This window comes from Octopus sinensis, linkage group LG1 (assembly GCF_006345805.1).
Source record: "Octopus sinensis linkage group LG1, ASM634580v1, whole genome shotgun sequence".
In the NCBI taxonomy this organism is placed as follows: domain Eukaryota; kingdom Metazoa; phylum Mollusca; class Cephalopoda; order Octopoda; family Octopodidae; genus Octopus; species Octopus sinensis.
The window spans coordinates 54,826,563-54,851,400 of record NC_042997.1 but is presented as its reverse complement, the minus strand read 5'-3'; the positions used below and the strand labels follow the sequence as shown (position 1 = coordinate 54,851,400).

The window sequence follows — 24,838 nt, the reverse complement described above, 5'->3', positions numbered from 1 at the left end:
GATATTTTCTTTGAATGCAGTTGGTAAGGTCTGCTTCATTTACAAAGGAGTTAATGATATATCAAACTGGAAGTTTAGAAAACTCCTACGTATGTTACAGAAAGGGCTCTGTTGTTAGAAGAAACTACTGGATGGATGGGTGAATGAATGACTCTCTGTCTAGTTTTAATTATTTTTATGATTACAATTCAGTTGATAGATCAACTGAATTACCTCTTCACTGAATTAGCATGCAGGGTGCTAAGCATTCTTGACACACGTCTTCAATATATTTCTCAGGCAGAATCATCAGGATTCAGTGAGTGATAAGGTTGTACCTTTGAATTACAACTATAATTCATCTGACAAGCTTTTATACAATGACCATTGACCCAATTTCACTCACAAAGTAGGGGTCAATACAAGGCCATAGAAAATATTTTCCCAAAATACCATGCAGTGGGATAATCACAAGATCTAGTGGCTATCAAGCAAACTTCTTAACCATTTGGCCATACTGCACCTGTATTTGTTAAAGTATGTCTTGAATCTAAACAAAAAGATTGTTTATAAATGGACAACAAATACTTAAAATATTGTACATAAACATAGACAAAAACTTAATAAAGATCATAAACCTAAAACAGTGAAATAGAGCAATTCATTCAAAAGCAGTAGTATGGTAGTCAGCTGCCATTTTACATGAATTATAACTTCCAGCCTAGTTTGACTTTTAGTGGATGGCCAAGCTTCAATTAGCACAATAATATACACTAACATAAACCAATCTCGATAACTATGGATAAGAGAAAGATTGACAAAAATTTTGTCAGTTTTTATCAAAACAAGATGATAAATTGGAAATTATAAAAAGGCATTAATGTGGGGAAGTAAAGCAGAAACAGTGTGAAAATTAGAAATGAATGGAACTGTGAACAGTTATAACACATATGATTGTAAGGGAAAGGATAAATATGCATCAACAAATAAGGATTAGAAGTAGTATCATAATTGAAATGGAGAATTATTTTTTTTTGTTTTTGTGGGTGAAAGATTATAAAAAATTAATTCCACTAAGTACCATGACCATTAAAATGCAAGCTGTATCATCTCTACAATGAAAGAAAATGAGATTCTAGCAGAAACTGCTAACTGTAATTGATTTTACAGATTCAAAGCTTCAGTAAGAACTCACAGTATTCATGTAATAAGTGAGGTCATAACCGAAGACAAAACTGCAGCAGAAATTTTTTTTTTTTGAAATGGCCACAAATTAAGGGATGGGATTAGTAGATACCATTGACCCCACATCAAAAAATTGTGATAATTAAAGATTCAGCTATAAGAACTAGATCATCAGTATATAGGAATTCCGACAGATATCCAGTTTTAAACTCCTCTGTGATGACTATGATGATTAGGAAAGGACTGAGGACTGAACCCTGATGAACTATCTTCATGCTAAATTCATTATTGAAATTGTGAACTCTTTATTCACAGCATCTTTGTATTTACCTAGTACAGCCCTCATAAGCTATTTGTTTCCTCGGTGGCCACCAAATTACTGAATGTGGTACCTTGTCAAATGCCTTCTCCAAGTCAATGAAAGCCAGGAATAGTGATTTATTCCTAGTTAAGTATTTCTGCAGTAGTCCCACTAGAAAGACTATATCTGTGGTGCCTCATCTGGTTATGAAGTTAAACTGCATCTCCTCTAGGTCTACTCTGTTACAGATCAATTGTGTTATGACTTCCTCTGTGACCTTTATAATCTGATCTAATAGCTTGATTCTTCTATAGTTGCATCTTTCTAGGGTGTCTCCTTTGCCAAAAAATTGCAACATGTTTAAATTGTTGAAGGATCACTAACACTTCTGTAAGAGAAAGTACTGATGGTAACTTCAATTCAAAACCTATGTTTAAGTACAATGCATGCTATCAATACACTGGTGTTTTAATAAGAAGTATGAGCAAGCAAAGCACTTGAAGACAAATGATATTTTCAATTTTAAACAAGAGCCTTGGTCATCTCAATGCACTTAGTGAGTGGTGTGAAAATATGTGTGAGAGAGAACACTGAGTTGGTATGATCAGATGATATGTAAGGATGGGGACAGCCACATAAAGAAATGCCAATCTCTAATTGTGGAGGGAACCTGCAGAAGAGGAAAACCCAGAAAGATGTGGGACTAAGTGATCGAAAATAATTTTCAGATGCTGAGCCTCATGGAGGTGACAAGGGACTAAGACTTCTGGCAATTTGCTGTGCTTGAGAAGACATGTCAAGCTAACTAAAATCATGGCCATACATACAGGCACATCCTTTAAGGCCACATCCCTTCAAATACACAAACACACACACACACATCATTTGTCCTGTGTTAAAACCCATCTTCCCTACTCCCACTGCCTATGATTACCACATGCAGCAGGCTCCTCCACTCTCCCTTACATGTCTACATGCACATTCTTCATGCCTTCACATAGTATCTACCATACCCCATCCTTCCAACTTATCATCACTTGCTACAGTCACCTCTTCCCCATCACTAAACATTTCCCCTCACACTCTTATGAAACAGCCTTACTCTATACCTTGTGGGTATGTTTCAATGCATCTCCAACACTATCTGCATCTCTCTCTCTCTTTCAGTCTGTCTATGTATCTTTCTATCTCTCTTTCTTTTCTCTTCTTTTCCAACTGGGGTAACCAAGTATCTCTTCTATAGTAAGACACCTATCTATCCCTATATTATACTTTAACCTCTCAACCAGCACAAAGCTACCTCCCTCAGATCCACTCCCTTTCCCAACCAAGGGATCTTCATTTTGCAAGTTACTTGGTGACTCTGCTGGTGTCACATAAAAAGCACTCAGTACACTCCATATAGTGGTTGGCATTAGAAAGGGCATCCAGCTGTAGAAAGTATGCCAAAGCAGACAATGGAGGGTGATGCAGCTCTCTGGCTTGCCAGCTCCTGTGAAACTGTTCAACGTCATGCCAGAATGGAAGACAGATGTTAAATGATGACTATCAACAGAAGAGAGCTTGGTTTTGATGATTTATTTGAATCACATTCAGATAAATTAACTTATCCCAGCCTTTTTAATTTGGATCATCAGAGTGCCAAACAAGTGGTGGACAATCAAAAAGTCAATGAAAATTAACAACAAAAGAAGGAAATTACCATAAAATAATTTGATACAACATTATGCAAACTTGGAAAGTTCAAACAATTTACAACGGATATGGACTAACATAAGACAAAGTATGCAAGTTCTGAGAATCTTAGACAAAGAACTTTGCTACTATAGATAAGTGCATGCAATGAAAAAGAGAAATGTAAAATGTGGTTCATATTTCAAATATATTGTTGAAGAGTAAACATATTTTTAAAATCTTTTATTACTATGAAATATACGAAAAAAATACTTGAACAACACACCCAAATAATCTGAAAGTTCTTGAATTTCTGCATTTCTGATGTAAAACTACATTAATTAGGACAGTTTCTTCATTTAACTGTTAAATAGGGTTCTACTATTGTATGTTATGAGAAATTGTACAAAACTGAAATGTAAATATTCAATTAAGGTTTGCAAAAGCTAAGAATCAGCAAAGTGAATATGATGTGCTTAACTGGAAATTAAAATCATCGATAAGGATACACAATGAAAATGGATTTAAAAAAGAAACTGAAAACTGGAGATATTAAATGGGAGAGTGGAAGTAAGTCATGGGAGCTGTAGCAGAGGTTGAAATAAATAAGATCCTAGCAATTTAAAATGGTTTAATAATACTAAGATATTATCTTTGAAAAATATTTATGGGAATTTTTCTTATGTTTTGGTCAAAATGTATTCTGTATTTTAGGTATATAAAAAAAGTAAAAACTCAGAAACTAAAAAAAAAAAAAATTGAAATTTATATTTCTCAGATTTTAAGTAGAAACAATTATTCTTTTACATCAATAATATAAAATATTTGCAACTCTTAGAAATTGCATTTTAAAAATTACTTTTTGTATAATGCATGACTATGCCATTCACTTAACAAGTGAATAAACTTGTATCATTAAATTCCATTCCATTGTCTATCTAAGCCAAACTACCAAAAGCTAGACTTGGAACTCACAGTAAAAAGATATACATTAGAGTCTGCAAACATTTGCAAACATACATTTAAAAAAAAAAAAAGACAAATTTAATTAAAAGTGGCAGTAAAGGGGAAAGAATTCAATCTCAGTAAAATAGGAAGTGCTTAAAAAATAGAGACTGACCAGTGATATTTAGTCTAGTTTTTCACTCTGGTCTGGTAAAGGTTGCTACAAATAAAAAAGAGAAAATCTCACCCATAGAAAAATAAGAACGATTACACTACTTAAAAAACTTGGTAACACTTTTGTTTAGCATGATAGGGTACTGATTTCAAAATGTTAGTTTTTCTCCATCATCAATATTCCGAATTCCAATATTTATTTTTTGGTGAGTCACAGTAGTGAAAATTTCCTCCACCTATATATCTAAAATAATCTTTATATATAAAACTGAAGTTGTGTGAGAGTCTGTCTCCTCCAATTTAGATTCCTAACTACTCCCACATTTTGCGATGCAGTTTAACCAAAAGCGGGTATCTTATAGTCGTGATTCATATTGAGCCCTTCTGGGTATTAGCATGCGTCTACAATGAGTCTACGATTTTAAAAAAAAATTTACCATCATTTTTTCAGATTTTTAATGAATTTTTTGCTCGGTTTATATAAGGGAAGTAACTCTCTAAAAATGCTTATATAGTTATTTCCCTTACAAACCCAAGCAACGCCGGGCGATACTGCTAGTATTTTATATAACTAAAATCATACTTTTTCCTAGAGAATGTTAACATTATGTTTGCAGATATTATGATGGAGCAAGGCAAATATCACATGAAAGGCACAAAATTCTGGACAGCATATAGCCTGTATTTTGAAAGTGACCCAGAAGAGCCTTTGGTTGCTCATGCAGAAGCCATGTGGAAGAGGTGTGTGAAAGGATATACCTTTTACAATTCTCATAAATCAGAAAGATTTATGAAACACCATGATGACTGCTATATCTGCATTTTGATGTTATAAAGTAGGTTAAGGTGAGGTAAGCAGTTTAGTATCCAAATTAAAAGAGTGGAATTTAATATGGGAAGATAACAGGACTACTGTGCATCAAACAAAACATGCAGAATTCGCAATCAATTTTCATGTTAATGGATAAGTATTATACTAAAGGCATGACTGTTTACTGCTGTTGGACTGGAGCATGACCCCCCATGGAATAGTGACTGTTCACAGACAGCTCAACTTAAAGCCTCAAAAGCAATTTCACTTCACAACAGAAACCCAATATCCATCTCCACCTCTTGCACACTAGGTACAAATTGAAAGAAGATTATGTAAATGTTATACAGTTACTTGCAAAAATAAACTACACAGAACTGAAGTGAGACGTATGCGTAAATTTCAAGAAATTTATGTCTGATTTGCAAAAGGATATTAAACAAATTGTACGTTTTTTTTTTTTTTTGTTTATGGGGTTGCAGTGCTGTTGGTGAATCATTACTGGAAAGTTCAATGAAACAATAGAAATTACTGCCAAGAAGGTTAATTGTTGTCTGGTTGCATCTTGTTGAACCTGCAGACGTTTTGTTACTTCACTTCATGCAAGCTTGGGATTGATAAACAGTTTGTAAAAGCCTTTCAAGAAATCCACCATACACTTCCAAAGCTTTTTGATACCAATATCAATAATAGTATATATACTGGACCAAAAATTTTGAAAGAAGATAAGCAGAGTCAAAGGGAAGCAGAATACTGTGCATTTCAGTGTAATTTATGGATGTCAAGAGACTCGCCAAAACATTACAGGGAACTGGTGGGAAAGATCATGCCTTTAAAAGGCTATTTTTTGCATAAGCACCTTGATTCTCAGCCAAAACTTATACAACATCATAGATATTATACTTCGTGATACATATTATGTAGTTGCACATTTTCATTATGTTTTATCTATAGGAGCTGTTTTCGCCTTATTTGCAGGATTCACCCACAGATACCTTCTAATTACAGGTTTCACTAAGACACAGCAACAACAGAGTGAAGGTACTAAGATTACTGGAATATTATTATGATGGAAGACTACAAATAGTCTCTAATTACAAAAGATAAAAGTATTCACACAAGAAAAATATAATTTTCAACACTCATACTATTTTAAAAGGTTGCATTATAAAAAGACTAAATACAAATTAAAACTATTTTTGGAAACATTGATGACAGAATACAAGATGATTTTTTCTAGCTCAATACCAAAAGATACATATAGACACAAGAAAAAATTCAGGTGAACAAAACTTGTTTCTTAGTGTTATATATCAATAAATATTTCTTTATGTAATTAGTAAATGATTATCAAAAAGTCATTTACACTATTGAAAAAAATTTAAGTTTTTTAAATTCATTTTTACTAGATTTCTTTGGGTTCTGAATATAGTAACATATCATTCCTGAAAGCATGCCTCAGCACCAAACTGTTAAAAGCCTTCCTAAAATATGAGAAACAAGAATTTCTAATCACTTGAGAAATTTTGTTTTTGTATGCTTTTTACAAGGATAGATTTTTCAAACAAAACAGTGATTCTACTGCAAGCTATTAGAAGACATTATGCATAAGTTTTGAAATCTCAGAGTTTTCCATTCTGTCATCATTACTTAAAAGTAGGGGAACCAAAAGTAAAAACTATATTTAGAATAAAGCTTGATCTATAAGTTGGTGGTCATTCCTGAACTTTACTTTTCTTCTTATTCAGATGTACAACCCATGTCAAATAAAACAGCTCTAGCAACAAAAAATCCATTCAAGTCAACTACAATAAACTGAAAACTGTATGAAATGCCTGGTGAACCAACATTAAAGTATACACCACATGCCAAAATTCTTTTATTAAACTGACAAAGAAATCCAAAAATATTTTCTTACATAAAACTTTAAAACAACAAACATGCAAAAACATGCACACACAATACACAAGGAATACTTGCCAATATAAAAGAATCTCAATAAAATTAGTTGAAACAGAGTATTCTAAGTGAAACTCTTACCCAACCCAAACACTAAAATAGCATCATGTGTGGGTCTCTTTGAAAACTAAAGGAACTACCCCATGAAATGTAAGAAAGACAACATTTGCTGAAGATAAGATTTATAGGTCATGGTGAAGAAAGAAGATTAAACTGATTAGATAAATCCATTACTTCCTTTTTTTCAAATAAAATTTCTTCACAAAATACTTAGCAATTATAAGATTGACAGTGTATGATATTTTCCTACACTATAATGACTGGGAGGGTTCTTTTTTTTTTTTATATGTATAACTGATTGTTATTGCTTAACACCAGATCAATATTATGTAAGGTGTTCTTTCCTTATTTAAAGTAGTAGTGTCTAATTTGAGATCCTTTTGGCTGTTGTTTCTAGCAAGCTAGATGTCTACATAGCTCTTTTGACTCATTAAATAACTGGTTTTCTAGAAAAAAAGGACTTTTCTTGCAAGAAAAATTGCAGGCCTTAGCTATAGGTATGGCTACACAACAACACAATGAGTTATTTTAAAAAATAACCTAACATGCTATGTATTTATCTTTTCTATTTTGTTTGGAAAGTAACAATTCTAGATTTATTGAATCTTCAATAATATCTTTTTGGTCTTTTCTGGATAAAACAGTTATTTCTTATTGCCATTTATTTGGCAACAAGACTCATGGTATTAATACTGACAATAATGCTAATACCAAACTTGAAATTTTTTAGCTTTATGACAAGTTTTTTTCAGCAGCCAAACAAATGTTACTAATAACCATTTCATCCAGGCTTGAGCCATCAATGAACATACAAACATTGTCCGAAACAAAATATAAAATATAACGGAAATACTTATGTTTTGTGGAAAGTACAACTTTAGTGCAAAGATTAATATTATTTTAATCATTTCAGCAAACATGGAAGACACCTCCAGACATGTTTTGGTCCTACTAGACCCCCTCAGCAAAGCACTGGCTGAAATAGTGACGAGAGAATCACTAAACAGATGTACAATATTGTACATACATCATCATCGTTTAACGTCCGTTTTCCGCGCTATGGTAAATCTATGCTTCTTGTTCTGAGGTGCAAGAGCAAACAAATTCGGAGTTGTCTCCCATCTTTTATTGGAACGATTAAAATAACTTGCATCTTAGGACTTCAACTAGATTCTTGATTCTCACAAACTTTGTTTTTCATACAGATGACATCTGTATGATTCACAGTATGATTCACAGTACAGTTGTGATTTGGAGACATCAGCTCTCAATGCATATGAAGAATATATAAATTTTCTTTTTTTTACATTGAAGGATAATGATTCAGATTTTCTTACAAATGTTTTCTTTTAAAGAAAAGTAGAATTTATATGTAATGTCTAAAGTTACTGTCTGAAACATTACAGAACATAAATTGTTTTAAATGTGTGGCAATTCTATAAGACATGTTATATGTAGTTGAGTGTGAATCTATATAAAATGAATGCATTTTGGTAGTAGCTCAAGATTTCATAGAAAGAAAGAGGGAACTAAGAGTGTGTCTAATGAAAAGAGTTGGAAACAACCATCTCTGGAGGTTTCACTAATTGAAAGCTGGACGTCATGGAATTTACTAGGATTTCTAAGTCTCTTCCTTGAGACATTCATAAATACGCAGTTTAAAATATATGGCACTGAAAAGTTTCTCTATCTATTGTCTTTCACACCCCAGAGGTGCAGACATGGCCAAGACACCAACAAAATACTATTATAACCCAGAAGCAGAAGATAAGTCATTGCATATGGTCCATCTCTATAAAACGTTGTGCAAGAAAAGAATCTTTTGCAAGCTTTTAAAAACCAAGGAAGGGGGGGGGTTCAAATTGTTCATCTTTTAAAAATTGTAGTATAAAGATGTTGAGTATATGATGTTACCTAAGTAGAGTTGATGGAATTTCCTTATTTGTGATTCCATTTAAGTTTGTAGATCAATATTAAGAGTGAACTCTCAGACCTATGTTTATAATACGTTTTGGCTTACTGTGATAAAACAATTTTTTGGATTAAAAACGTTGGAAAATAAATTTGAAAAATTGAATTTTAGTTGTATAAGAGATATATGAAATGTGTAGAAAGCACCAAAGTTCATAAATAAATAATAAAGCAAGCGGATTTTTTAATCTACACTGCATTTGGTCTAACCACAGACATCAAAGTGCAATGCAAGCATTAAATGGAATGCCCTTTCTACAACCATGGAACAAACAAAGATATGAGTCACCTACCACTTTTTGATTTGATATAGATACATAGTAATAACTATGGACAGTACCTAGTAATTTTTAATGTTAAGGTTTCTCTGTATACAATAAAACTAAACCTAGATTGGATTGGTAAACTAAAGTCAGAAACTTAATATCTAATACTTAAAAACATTAGATATTAGACATTCAATTATGAAGAAATTTTCCACTAAATGAAAGCTGGACCACATAGAATTTATTAGGTATTTCTTAGCCACTGATAGGAATGTCATCCACCCCTAATTTTGATTTAATATATGAATAGGATGTTTTTGTTTTGGAATTAAAGTATGTACAGGATGTTTTTGCTTTGGAATTTCTACTTTTATATTTGTTTATACTTAGATGAGATCTTTAATATATTGTGTGCATATTTTCTCATTATGGCATCAGATCCTGATTTTTAAGACACTGAGCCTGATTGTTAATTATGATATTAAAGAGTAAGAGATAATTTATTGTGAGGATTCATTTGACCATGGCCTAGTTGTAGGGGTTCCTAGCCAATCAATAAAACTTGTAATTAAAAAGATAAACAATTGGGATATATATATATTGCTTCATAACTTTATATAATAGATTTCTTTTAGGATTCTATATTTCCATCCCCAGCCTAGTTCATCTAGTCTAATAGCTCTTGTTATTTACCCTACTGTGTCTCATCTTCAAAATCCCAAACTAGACATTTCACTTAAAATTTATCATCAGAACTACAACTCACAACTCCATATCTTTCCCTTATAATGACCAACCTGAAGAAATTTAAGTTAAACACTCTTTGCATTAATCTCAACAGCCAAAGGGAGTCTGAAAAGACTTCAAACAGAAAAGCTTTTGTCACCAGAGACAAGTGAATTAAAATGGACAAAGAGTATGAGATGAAAATGTGCTGACAACAATAAACAATACAGTAGACTCATGCTGGCATTAGAAAAAAAATGAAGCTAGGAAAATAAATTTAAACATCACAAGAATAGCATTACTTACAGTCTTCATTTTGTACAACAAGGCCAGCAAGAAGTTCAGTAATTTTATTTTTGGACCAAGATGTAGCATTTTTTTCTACCCTGAAAAGTTAGGAAAGCAATTTAGTATCAATATATTTGATAATAATAGATTTACAACAGACTGAGGTTATAAACTCTCAAATTAGCAATGATGATATGAATGTTTTAATCGCTCTCTGATTGAGTCCTTTATTTGTAGTTAGACAAATCAGATATTTCTTATATTGGCTGAATGCACACAACATATATGTCCAATGTAACTCATCAGGTTACTTATTACCAACTGTTAAAATTTGGGTTTAAAAGACTATAACTATACCATTATAGCTTTTTTATATTATTTATTAAAGAAGCTTCAAGCAAATAAGCATAAGACAAAACCTATAAAATCAAAAAAAGGTGGCTATAGAACAAAAGGATATGAAAGTATTAAAACTAGAAAAATACTATAAAAGAAAATCAGGAACATCATTGTTTACCACATCAACAATCTAAAGTACACCATAGTTAAAATTCAACAAATAAATTTGTAAAGCAACTGAATACACCATTTTAGTAGAAATAAACTAAGACACGTAACTTCCTTTTTTGAGGATGAAGCATTGTTTGAAAATAAAATTTAAGAGAATGTAGTATGTAATATGAGGGATTAAATCAAGTGAGATAAAAATTATATATTGTCCTTAGAAACAGAAGTGCTTCAATCAGTTACTCCTTTATAGAGTTGGTATATTGTTATCAACTCCAACTCTAATAATCCAGTAGTTGCTTTTAACTTTGATTTCATGACATTGAATCCAGACTTTGGACTCCATAAAATTCTGAATTACTTCAAAATGTACTTTTGAGTAAGTTATTATAAATTGCTTACTCAAAAGTAATACTTAAGATAATTGGAAATAGACAACTAACAACAGAAAAACATTTAGTGGCTACTATTTTTTTCAGATACAACTCACTAACCTTCAAAATGGTATTCATATTATAATTTATACACTAAAGCTATGCATTTCATGAAGTTATACAATTTTCCAGAAATTCTGGAATGAGGGAGATTGACTTGGTCTCTTAAATTTCATTAGCATCATTTTAACATTCACTTTCCATGGTTGCATGAGCCAGATGGAATTTGCTAAAACAGATTTTCTGCAGCCAATTGCTTTTCTTACCACCAACCTCGGGAGAGATTAAAACAGTTTAACTGTTTACACTTAAGTTAAATTTTTGCCAGAGTTTTAAACTATAGCATATTGATTTCGATAACATTGCATTGAAACCATATATATCACTTTATTGACCAGATGTCAGATGTTGTAATACATGGCTGGTCACAATGCACTTCCAGTTCTTTCGTGATCACACCATTCTTTTTCATCTTCCAAATCATTTAACTAAATCATCTTCCCATCATTGTGAAGGCCTTCCAAGTAGCTTTTTCTTATCTCTTGGATACCACTTGGCAACTGAGTGTTAAGGTGCAGAGATGAAGAGCTGTGGAAAATCCCTGTTCTATGCTTCACTTACTATCTGAAGGAGAGCAAATTACTCTCAAAGTGGAAAGAGTTAAATACCATCTTATTTCACAAGAAAGGTTACAATGAAGATTTAAGGAACTATTGTCCCCATATGCCTCTTGTCTAAACTTCTTTAAGCTATTTACAAAGGTCATAGTCACTAGACTATCAAAACACCTCAATGACCAGTAGCCAAGGGAACAGGTGATTTCAAAAGAACTATAGTACAATGGATCACATATTCACCTTAACACAGCTTACACAATGAGCCAATGAATAGAGGTTGCTTCTATGCATAGCATTCATCAACTATGAAAAGGCCTAGAAATACAAAATGAGTGCTCCACAGACATAGCTCTGCTATCACCACCAATAAAAGTTCCTGTCAGGAAGGGCATCAAACATGGGGATATCATCTCTTCAGAACTCTTCACCACATGCCTAGAAATGGTCATCAGAGACACTGGCTGGACAGGTAGTGTGAATATCAACAGCAAACTACTAACCACAGATCATGCTCAGAGTTGGACACCAATAGATCAGCAGCTGTGCTGAACTATAAAATGAAGTTTGTAAAAGCAAAATATGTACAGTCCAAAGATAGAGTATAAGGCCAAAATACAGGTGGGAAGCAATGTAATCAAGGTGTGTGCGTGCATGCGCACACATTTTTGTTTTCATTGTTTTCTCACTTTGTAACCTAGAAATTCCTCCTGTGTGACAGTGTGAGCAGTGACTTTTAATATAGTGTGTTTAATGCTTGTAAGAGGAATTGGAAGACAGAAGCTGTAGTAAGCCTGTTGTGTGTATACATAAAAATACACAGCCACCATTCATGAATAAGGTGTGACAATATGCACAGATTCACTATCACACACTTCACTACACAGGTAGCATGATGTAGCATGAAGGAGAGGAGTGTGTGTGTGTGTGTCAGAAAGATGAGAGAGTTAGGCAGATCCAATGCCATTCCTAGATTTATGAGCTGTTTGATACAGTGAACTGGAGGTGGGGGATGGATGAATGGAGAGAGTATAAGTTATGGGGAGATGTGTGACAGAGATGATAGAGATGGAGAGCATGAGAAATTGGAATGACTGAGACAAAGGAAAGCATCACAGAGGTAGAGAAGGAAACAGATGGAGGCTAACAGGGAAGAAACTATGGAGGAATATACAGCACCATTTTAAAGTTTATTTTGCCATGCTTGCACTAGGGACAGATTTTATCCAGCACTGCATTTCACTAATCATTCAATCCTTCTGTCATCTTCTTGAGTCTCAGCATCTTAAAGTCAATCTTCACTTCATCCTGCATCTTCCTTCATCAGTCTTTCACAGGTTCTATTCACTTGCACTACTTTATACAGCTGTCATTCTTTATAAACATACCTATACCAGAGCAGTTTTCTCACTTGGACACCACCTCAAATTCCTCATGCAGCTATTTCTTCCCTAATTCATTTTGTTGCTGTTATGTCAAATTGTCATATGTCCAAATTTGTTTTTTTCAATATCTATTTTTGCTTGCAATAGCCAGTTCTTTTGAGCAAACTATTGTATCTCCAGCTGCTTCAGATGCCAAGATATCAAAGATTGTCCAAGTGTAGTACAACGGTTTTGCTATAAAAAGGCGAAACTATTTTTTTCTTTTTCTAAAAAAACAACATTTTGGACTTATGACATTTTTGCATAATAGCAACGATTTGTACTCTATTCTTCATGCACATTAACATCATACATCCAGTAAATTAGTTTGATTCATTTCTATATAATCTTTGTAAATCCTCAACATTCAAGGCCTATATCTCACTACCAAGCAGCATATACATGTGTCATACAATCTGCCCTTCATCACTGGCAGAAGTAACAGCTCTCCAAACGTCTTCCAGTCTAATCTTGTTCTGGTTACCACCCGTTAGGATACTTACCTCTACTACTAATTAGATCACCCAGATAACAGAAGTTATCAACTACTTCTAGAACTTCTGGGTATTTGAGAGCTTCTATTTCTTGGTACTTACTGCTTCTGAGCATCTGTTGTATGTAAAGTGTGTTTCTCTGACAGCTTGCCTGTTGTTGGTCCTGCAACAACTCTTGTGCATAACCAGGTGCAACATAAGGAATTTTCTCCTTATTCCATTATGGCACTCTGAGTACAAACAACTCCTGATGGTAGCAGGGCACTCTTTCTTTACTACTTACAAATGTTTTAATCTTCACTCAGTTTACTTTGAGGCCACTTGATTCTTGCTTCCAAATCAGGAATTCATCCAAATCTTTGACTGATTCAATCATAAGAACTAGATAATTGGCACTCAGGAGTTTTCATGGATGTTGGTTTTAACAACTCTGTTATGACCTGCAGATTTATCATAAACAGGAGATGAAGGCCAAGTTCAAGTGGACCTAGTCTTGTAATCTAGACTTATCACTGTATTCATGGCTCTTACTTCGTTAATCATAACGATGTGAACTTGGATGGCTGATTCCATGTTGGGTCTACTCAAGAAATCTCTCTTCTATGCAGTCACTTCATTAAACAGTCTCTCTCAAAGCACTTCCAAGCCTCTTTTTAACATCAGTAAGGGCAGGTACATCATGATCATTCTGAACACATTTTTCCCAACTTGAATTTCTCTAGCATGCTGTCTTTCCAATCAGGAACACTTCCTACCACTACTCCTCTCACACACATATGCATGCATATATAATGGGTAGTTCTCAAAGAAATTCTTTGGACTATTGTAAAAGTTGATTATAAATGCAAAATTTTGTAAGTTTGTTGCTTGGGAAAGAAATAACACTTTTACATGTATGCATTCAGAGTCAGCAATATATATCTTTCCTTCAAATATTGTTGAATGGTTTAAGATATTCACTTTGCAATAATGAGATGCCAAGTATGTTGCCACAGTGTAACATACTTGGTAAGTGTGTTCTACGGTAGACTCAGGGTGAAGACAAATCCCACTGGATGGGCTGCACCTGTAAATCAAAAACTGTCCTTGTCATAGTGTCATACTGAGTCAACATCAACAATACAAGTGTCTGTGGAATACATAGCCTCATATATTATGATACATATATAGGTAGATACATTGATCAAACATTTTTATAATTTAAACTTAAGTGAGATCCATCCACATGATATTGTGTTTAGACCCAAAATAATTATCTCTCTGAGCCAGTTCACCCAAGAATTTCATTGGCTCTCAATGTTTAAATGACTCATTCCACAAGTTCTAAAATATGACACATTATGTGTACTTCAGACGATTGGTATAAATGCATCATTTAGAAAGCGTCTTAGAGAATTTCTTAATTTTTATACTGATTCAAAACTCAGAGACAGCACCCCAATTCACTATCTGGAACCAATAAGATAGTGTTCGTATATATATATATATAGGAAGGGCATCCAGCCATAGAAACATTGCCAGATCAGACTGGGCCTGGTGCAGCCTTCTGGCTTCCCAGACCCAGTTGAACCGTCCAACCCATGCCAGCATGGAAAGCGAACGCTAAACGATGATGATGATGATGATATATGTAGCAAACATAACAAATTGGCAATCTGACATTGCATATGAAGTAGATGACTGATTTCAAAATAAAGACCTCTTTAGATATGATCATGGCAGTAAGTGCATCTTAAGTCACAAAAAGGTTTATTGGTTAATGCTCAGCCCCAATTTCATAGCATTCCTCATCCTCACCATTTTAATCCTTTAGCACTCAGATCATTGTCAAAAGTAATGCTGATTTATTCATATTGTTTTTAATTAATCATGCATTATGTGATAGCTTTGAGATTTTGATGAAGTGATTATTTTTAGAATGAAATTATATAATTATGTAAAATATATAATTTAATATAAAACATGTAGAATATTTTGGTTGGATTCAATGCTTAAGGGTTGACGTCCACTTTTCATGCTTGCATGGATCAGATGAAATTTGTTGAGGCAGATTTTTTTATAGTCAAATATACTTTCTGATACCACCCTAACCCATTTCCAAGCAAGATAATATTCCCCCTAGCCTTTCAAACAACAAAGAGCCCAATGGCCAAACATGTTTTCATGAAAGATTGCAAATCAATGACAACATTTTACAATTAATGCCTGACATCAAAACAAGGAGACACAAACACATATCCAAAAGGCTTCTTGCAGTTTGCCCCTCCAAAATCTACTCACAAGGCTTTGATTAACCTGGGGTTATAGTAGAAGACACTTGCAAATTGCTGTGCAGTGGAACTAAACCTGAAGCTACATGGTTGTGAAGTAAACTTCTTAACCACAAAGCTATATCTGCATCTTACCAACATGAAAAATAATCTGCGGCTAGATTGGATGCCAGACCATCACAGAGAATAGGGTCCCAAGAGTATAGGGACCCTGTTCTCCACAGTTAAGTGATCTAATGCATTTACGCAAACAAAAAAAAAACAAGCAACACTGCCATTCTTGAAGATTGATATAAATATTGGGATCAATATAATCTATTAAAATAACCTTAGTCACTTGATCATTTAAGCTTGGATATTTTAATCCCTTTTCTGATTTGTTTACTCTCTACTCTTTTACTTGTTTCAGTCATTTGACTGCAGCCATGCTGGAGCAGCGCCTTTAGTCGAGCAACTCAACCCCGGGACTTATTCTTTGTAGGTCCAGTACTTATTCTATCGGTCTCTTTTGCCGAACCGCTAAGTGACGGGGACATAAACACACCAGCATCGGTTGTCAAGCAATGCTAGGGAGACAAACACACACATATATATATATATATATATACGACGGGCTTCTTTCAGTTTCTGTTTACCAAATCCACTCACAAGGCTTTGGTCAGCCTGAGGCTATACTAGAAGACACTTGCCCAAGGTGCCACCATGTGGTTGGTAAGCAAGCTACTTACCACACAGCCACTCCTGTGCCTATTTTTAAAAAAGTCCTTCAAACTTTTATGTTTTGAACAAGAGACTCAGAATCAGCCAAAAATTTTAAAAACTGATGGGGACCGGTGTGAAAAATGCCTAAAACTGATAAAAGTGATAATCTATTGATAAGCTTATGATGGGGGGGAAGAGGTGTCACATTTATCAGTGAAACAATTTGCAATCAGAAATACTATCAGGATGTTTACAGAGAACACTTTTAGCAGAATCCGAAGCAACTGGGAAGACTTTGATAGGTTGCTGAAACTAATAAATTTGTATTAATTGAATGAAATTGTGATGTTGAGCATGTGACAGATGCACAGTGGATGTTCAGTAGTGTGGAACCGGGAGCAAGGTGGTGCTTTCTAATTGAGGTTGATTCTAAAAATATAGCTGCCCTTTTACTTGTACTGCTATATATTCTGCCAGAGGCCGATCTGTTGGGATCATATAACAATACCATTGTTAAGTTATCTTCAACATTTGACTACCAACCACAGAATCAAAACCATAGATCCTGTCATCCATGCATGTAATAATCACATAGAAGGAAACCAGGAATTTTGCAGATACTCAAGAAGTACGACGGGATATTAAGATTCGTACCTGTCTGATAGCTTATATGGCGATTTGCCTTTCACGAAAATGTCTCCCAACAACTATTACAGGATTTTCATATTTTTTGTCCCTGTAATTAATACATACATTTCTAAAGCTATAGACCGAGATTCTTATCGCTTTTGTTGTTTCAATTTAAATTAAGGGGAATATGTAAATGCAAGCAAAATATATTTATAAACTTCAAATGCAAACGAAATATATATACGAAAAAAATGCTGCAGCTGTGAATCTCCTATGCGCATGATTTTATTCATTTATTTATTTATTTATTTATTTATCAGATTCTGAATCTCTAATCCAAACAAATAAGTGATAACTCAGGACAGTGCCCCAACATGACCGTAGTTCACTTATGACCCAAACTTGTATCACTGTATTTGGAAGAGACAAAATGCAAAAGAAACAGGATGTTATGACGTTAATTATTTTCCAAGAGCATAGCGACGCAAGTTTGATGGCTCGAATAGGGATTCAAAATTGCCTCAAGCATAGCGGCATGGTTCTACATATATAAATAAAATGGAAATGTTCAATTTACACAGCGAGCCATTGCAGAAAAGTACATAGTACTTATAATTAGTAATCCCCACAGAAGCCAGAGTAAAGCGTATACATTTACGAATAGTTTGTCTTTTTTTAATGTGTCCGTTGGCACCACTTATCATAGCGTTTTATAAAGTATTACACAATGAAAAGTTCTAGAAACCAGGTAAATCATAGTTTTAGCATAGAGTATATACATCTATATTATAAGACATACTTAAAAACATCAATTTTATATTCAAAAAGGGTCTCTGAAATAAATCAAAAGTACATATAGCAAACAAAATGAACATTATACTATGCTTTAACCTATACGAAAGTTAATTTAAAGGAATCCAATAAAAAGAGATTTTTCCAGTTAATTTTTTTCACCGTAAATAATTAAATCAACTTCTATAATGATTTACATTTTAAATACCATCATTACATAAGACAGAACGGTTATATCACTTTCGAGAGACGATGACCGAATTTAGTAAGATCGACAATAAAATATGCACTGAGAAAAAGGTTCTTGAATGTATTACTATTACCCAATCATGTGCACTCTAGCGAAGACCTTTCTTGATGTGACTAATATGTGGAATGTTCAAGAAGAAAAAGAAAATTAGACAATTGCAGAAATCATTATTAAACAATAGCAATATACTTAATAGAGGTTTAGGGGGTTCGTCTTTTTACTTCATCAAGGACAAGAGATTCAAGAATTATAAGACTGGAAATAGAAACGAAATCGTGTCTCAATTAATGAATTTATAACAAATTAAGATATGATTTTTTTAGTAACTTTTCTAAAAGAATGCATTAGATTAAATCCCCGTTTGATTTTAATTTGCCGTAATTTTTTTTTTCAGACACCCCAAAATCGAAAGACAAGAAACCCTACGAAATGGGGGGAGGGGGAGAAAAGCAAAGAAGTACCATTCAATGTCCTAGTACTTTGGATATATAGAAAAAAACTATAGAATATAATTTATATATTACATACGTTCTAATAAAATTATACAGATGTTAAGTGCGCGTGGTCGCTGTGAGTTTGAAACACATTTTCCGAAACCGGTCTGGTTCGATAGGATTATGCACTGTAAATGAATATATCAATACATACCAGTGCCAATTATTCACATTTGTACCATCGGGGCGCACCTCTACTATCCAACGCGGATCCCTTTGGTCCCATTTGGCCATTTTCACAAATTTCGCAAACTGAATGAAAACTACAGCGTAGGCATATAATATCTCACTAAGTGGATAACAGAACAAGTGAAATAGTGCGAAAATTCTCGAAGTTATAACGGATGAGGAAGTGACGTCAGTTAAAGGAAGTGGCGTCACATATATTTTACCATGACAACAGCTTGTGCGAGAAATGTTTATCTCAGTAATCACAAGAAAAACAACAAACTATTATTTATTGCAAAAACAGACCTACGTGATTAAGTTGTATGTTTAACGATGTGCTTTTTATTTGTAATTTTATCTAAAGCAAATGAGTTGACATTGTAGCTTTTCGAAACATACTCTCGATGTGACACAAAGCCATGAGTGTCACAGTTTCCAGATAAAATTTCTTTAAAAACTTCACTTGAAAAAAAAAAGTGGGAGGGAGGAAAAAGTTAGACAAATGGGAAATTTTGTCATAAAAACTCTTGTAGTGCTAAGATGTTCGTTGTTGTGTACATCCATGTCAGCCTTGAGCGAGCAATCCTATGTCGGCTGAACGACAGTACAAACTTCCTAGTTACGTCTCCGTCTGATCGAGAATTATACTGCATACTTCAACACACAGTGACGAATCGCATAGGGTACAATATGACAGACTAGACATATTGTTCTCTTCACTGATCATTTTCTGGTGGTGTCAACAGGAAGGCGTGGGAGGTGACTTCGTCGGAAGGGGTCGGTGCACTTCTTGGTGGTATGCAAACTGGCACATGTGCAAGATAGTGCTTTTAGAATGTTGTAGTTGTGAAATGGGTTATTTTATACGCATCTGGATGTTTGGTGGTGGATTTCTGCAACAACAGACTGTACCTTTTTGCAGGTAGTCTTTCATTTTTTAGTATTTTTGTTCCATTGTGCTGTTGGCTCGTGGATCAGGTATGTACATAATCTGTAATGTTTGCGTAAAGCGCTGTTTTGTGTTCTTTGTAGTTCATACAGGTTTGTATGAACTACGGCCCCAGAAAAAAAAACAAAAAAACTAGTATAGTCGATGGTAGATTTAATGTCTTTTAACACTATTGTTGTTATTTCTTTTCGTTGATCAAGTTGTTTGTGCATTGTTTTGCTTTCTTTACTATGTACGTTGTTAAAGTTGAGGACGATGTGAAAGTAACTCATACTATTTTTATTCCTCCTGTGTCGAACGTTTATGTTATTGAGTGTTTTGTTTGGTTGTAGTTTATGTGTTCTAGTGTTGCTGCTAATCGTAAGAAAGGAAACAGCGAATTTAGTTTGTGCTCCTTTAAGTCTCTTGTATAACCAGGTTTCAAATGGAGTTAGAATATATGTACGATAGTGTCTAGTAGAGAAGAATGTTATATAGTAGTGTAGGAATGTCGTGCAGATATAGACTGTTAAGATTGAAATGATAGCTCCCTTTACTACACCACTCTAGATATTGCGCTTCTTTAAATATGGTTCATATTTTCAGAACCTGAAATATTGCCTGGTGGCCTGACAAGTCGTTGCTATTGTGCTGTTTTGTAGAGTGTCGTGTATTTTTAGTATGGCCTCAAAATATGGAGTAAAGTTGAAAGCCTAGCTAATGTTGATGGCAGTTAAAATGGTTTGTGAGAGAGAGAGAGAGTTATTTATTTATTTTGTTGAAGCCGTCATCTGTTTTCTATATTACGTCTTTGAGTTGTCTGGTGTTTGAGTGTAGCGGTCTAAGTTCGTGTTGTGATTTGAAGAAAGTGACGTGTGGTTTCATTATATCAACGATTTGCCTTTCTAAAATTGTGCTTAGGAGGGTAGTGGACCTGTATGATGGATTTTCTCTCAGCTTTGAGATTGCTATAATTTTGCCAAGCTTACAGACTCTGAGAATTTGAGTGTTGGTATAAGTAATTGTAAATGTATGCATTAATTCCTTCGTGTGTTCGTGATTTTATCTAGCTATGGTTTTTTGAGCTTTCAGGTTTCTGTATTGTTTTGGGGGTATCTGATAAGAAGAACGTGATCATTTGTGTGGTTTTGAGAGGCTGATTTTCGAGAAATGTTTGCAAAAGGCCTTAACTTAGTCTTGCAGTATGTGAGGTATGGGGAACGGAGTGCAATTCACCTACCTCTCCGATTCTCTCCTAGCGTTGATCCTTGAATACATTATTAGAATTTGTTATTATGACATAGGTATGAAGTGATTGTTATTGTTGGAAGTGCAAATTACTTTTATAATATTTTACTATTAGTTTTCTGGCTTATGTTGGAAAAAAATATTTGGCAATTTACTATTTTCTGTGGAATATTTACTTGTTTATTTTATTTCTTTTAGTTGTTCGATGTTGATATTTTTAAAAACAATTGTTTGTTTCTAGTTTTTGGTGTTTTGTCTTTTAGAATGAATCTACTTTTTTGAGGTCGGCTGATTCTAATATGTAACTGAGATTGTATTCTTATAATACCTTTGTATCACACGCGCGCGCGCACGCACAGGAGAGGAGAGACTACGCAAGGAGTTGGAGTTTTCGTCAATCGATGTAATAGGTATGTACTATGAGTACTCAGTTTGGTTTACTACTAAATCTCCGGCTTGAATTGTAACTGAAAAATGTGCTGAAAACGTCTATCAAAGGTGACGAGAAATTGTTCATCACTGAGCAGGTATACAATATAACAGATAAGGAACAAGCAAAACATTGAGTATCATTCTAAAACATTTAGTAAAACGTGGTGTAGAGTAGTTTTAATAAATACGTAAAGGTTCTTATAGCTGTTTCTAGGACAGCTAAGCATAGAATTCACGTAAGGTAAGTATCCCGTCATCGGAGTGAGAGAGAAAGTGTGGAACTGGAAATTGTCCCCAATCGAGCATATTAATAATTACTAGTTCGTTGAGAATGGAGGAAAAACCAGAATGCAAGCTGTATGTATTTGGTAGTTCCATGATCAAAGAATTAAAGCCATAGGTAAAAGACTCCGTTGGCATTTCCATAGGTGAAGATTCGAAGATAATCCAAAGCAATGGATAATGGAAGTTACAAGTTCCATTTTTGAATAGACGGTGAATTAGGATTGGGTTGGAATATATACTACAGTGTGAAGGAAAGATAGAACGATAGCTGTATGGGAGTAGATAGAGACTGGATAGTGCAGTGAGAGCGTTTGGCATAAGGGTTAGAGGATGCATGCATGCATACATACATACATACATACATACATACATGCATGCATGGTGGCTGCCCCCTCGTTATCGAGTATGGCCATTGCACGAAGCTTAATCAATGTTGTTATCATGCAATGCCTGTGCAAGAAGATTTTTTTTAAAAAGTGAGGAAAGGCTGTGCACTGAGTCAATCCCACTCACTAAGCAACAGCAGCCTTAATCCGAAAAGAAGAACAAGTCAACATCATCGATAACCACTGAGCCGCAGGTTTTATGTCGGAGTTATCCCAGTTACCTGAGTTGCCTTCTCCTAGAAGGATGCCCTAACAAAGGTTAGGAGTCCTTCACTCCCAATGGTTTAACCGCGCGATCGGGTATTCAGTCCGATTATTTCTATGTCCCCGCGCATGATACAGCCTTAAGACAACCACTGTTATTCCTGAAAGTTGTTTTCTTTCATATTTTCTATGTATTGCTTGAAGCTCACTTTCTTCCTACACCTCGATACTTGGATCTTACGTTTATATATATGTATATGTGTGTGTATGCATTCCTTAAGTTCGTTTATGGGAAACGTTTTTGAGTACACATATAATAGCTCCTATTTTATATTATGCCGGCACCAACTTGCAATAGCAGTTTTATACCCATAAATGTATCTTACATTATACCCATAAATGTACATTATACCCATAAATGTATCTTACATTAAATGTATCTTACATTATATCGGTACAACCCAATAAAATTACTATTGCGAGTTGGTATCATTATGTCGTAGCCGACATAATGAAATAGGAGTTTTTATTTGCGTACTCAAAAACGTTTCCCGTAAACGAACCTAAAGAGTGTGTGTTGTGTAATGTACTGTTTCATGATGGTAAGATTTTAAAAAAAAGCACTCCATGTGGTGAGAGATAAATATTATATAATAAACACAATATATATTTTTCTGCTCTGCTATTAGTTTCATGCGACGAATGCATCTCAAACAGTATATTTTAACACGTCTGGTGCCTTAGCGCAATCTTCAGGCAATGCCTACATGGTGTAACAAGCTAAAAGTAGGATGATAAGAAGAGAGAATAAAATGAGAAAAGCTGAGAAAGAAGATATGAAAGGTGGAAGATTGAAAAACCGGAGAACGAAAAAGAAAGCAAAATGAAGCGAAAGGGTAGAATTAGAGTTATGTCCCCTTCGACTGAAAATATAAGGCATTAAGGATAGTGGCCTAGAGTCTGCGGTACAGCTGCTCAATTCGGAGAGAATGGTACTTCACAATTCGCCAACAGGATCTTAGTCATATGTTTACAATCGCTGAAAATTTCAGATCTAGAATTCAGCAGTGTGGTAGAATTCTTAAACCTGAAAAGGATCTGATTTCTTCGAAAAATCCACAAGGGATCTAAAAAATGTAAGCTATGCATGGCTGAAAAAACTCATTATACTTCTTTTGCTTCTTTCTGTTTTATTTTTCATTTTCAAATCTTTCAACCTTCCACCGTGTATATCTACTTCTTTCTCAGCTTTTCTTGTTTTTTCACACTTCTTATCCTCCTACTTTTAGCTTCAGGCAATCCCCATGTAGTCATTGCCTGAAGATTGCGCTAAGGCACTAGACGAGTTTAAAAAATACTGTCTGAGATACATTCGCCGCATGAAACTAATAGTAGCACACAGAAACATATATTGTGCATAATTAAATAATATTATATATATATGGCTAGAAGGAGGCGCAATGGCCCAGTGGTTAGGGCAGCGGACTCGCGGTTTCGATTCCCAGACCGGGCGTTGTGAGTGTTTATTGAGCGAAAACACCTAAAGCTCCACGAGGCTCCGGCAGGGATGGTGGTGATCCCTGCTGTACTCTTTCACCACAACTTTCTCTCACTCTTACTTCCTGTTTCTGTTGTACCTGTATTTCAAAGGGCCGGCCTTGTCACGCTGAATATCCCCGAGAACTACGTTAAGGGTACACGTGTCTGTGGAGTGCTCAGCCACTTACACGTTAATTTCACGAGCAGGCTGTTCCGTTGATCGGATCAACCGGAACCCTCGTCGTCGTAACCGGCGGAGTTCTTCCATATGGCTGGAGTGTTGCACTTACGATCGCCAGATCGTGATTTCAATTCCTAGTCGGGATGGTGCGATGTATTCTTGAGCAAAACACTTCATCTCACGTGGCTCTGCGATCACTTCGACACCCGACGCGTGGTACACAGTGCACCTGTTCAGACAACGTCAATTTGATCGAGAGAGTGAGCTAATGTGCTGCTCGAACATTTGATCACTATAAACAAGACGTAACGGATTACAACGAGATGAGATGGATTTTTCATTTTGGGTAAAGCAAGACCTGCTGAGGAGAATTGGGGCTCTAGCCAGAATTCGATATCATGATCCAGGTGAGATGATATGCTAAATTCCGCTCGTTTGTCCGATTTCTGTTGGTCCGTTACATATTTTCAGTGAGAGTGGTGGTTAAGCTGAGGGTGGGAGGTTACTTCCACTTTCT

At 34.7% G+C, this 24,838-nt stretch overlaps 1 protein-coding gene across 1 annotated transcript in view; it reads right to left on the bottom strand.

Annotated features, from left to right (window-relative positions):
* Positions 1-19,299, bottom strand: part of LOC115216083 (activator of 90 kDa heat shock protein ATPase homolog 1) — a 29,735-nt gene extending 10,436 nt beyond the window's left edge. The window contains exons 1-2 of the mRNA XM_029785344.2: positions 19,105-19,299; positions 10,358-10,437 (exon numbers count right to left, since the gene is read on the bottom strand). Of these exons, the coding sequence (XP_029641204.1) occupies positions 10,358-10,437; positions 19,105-19,184 (160 nt within the window). The 5' untranslated portion in view covers positions 19,185-19,299. The remainder of the gene's footprint in view (positions 1-10,357; positions 10,438-19,104) is intronic.
* Between the last annotated feature and the right edge of the window lie 5,539 nt (positions 19,300-24,838).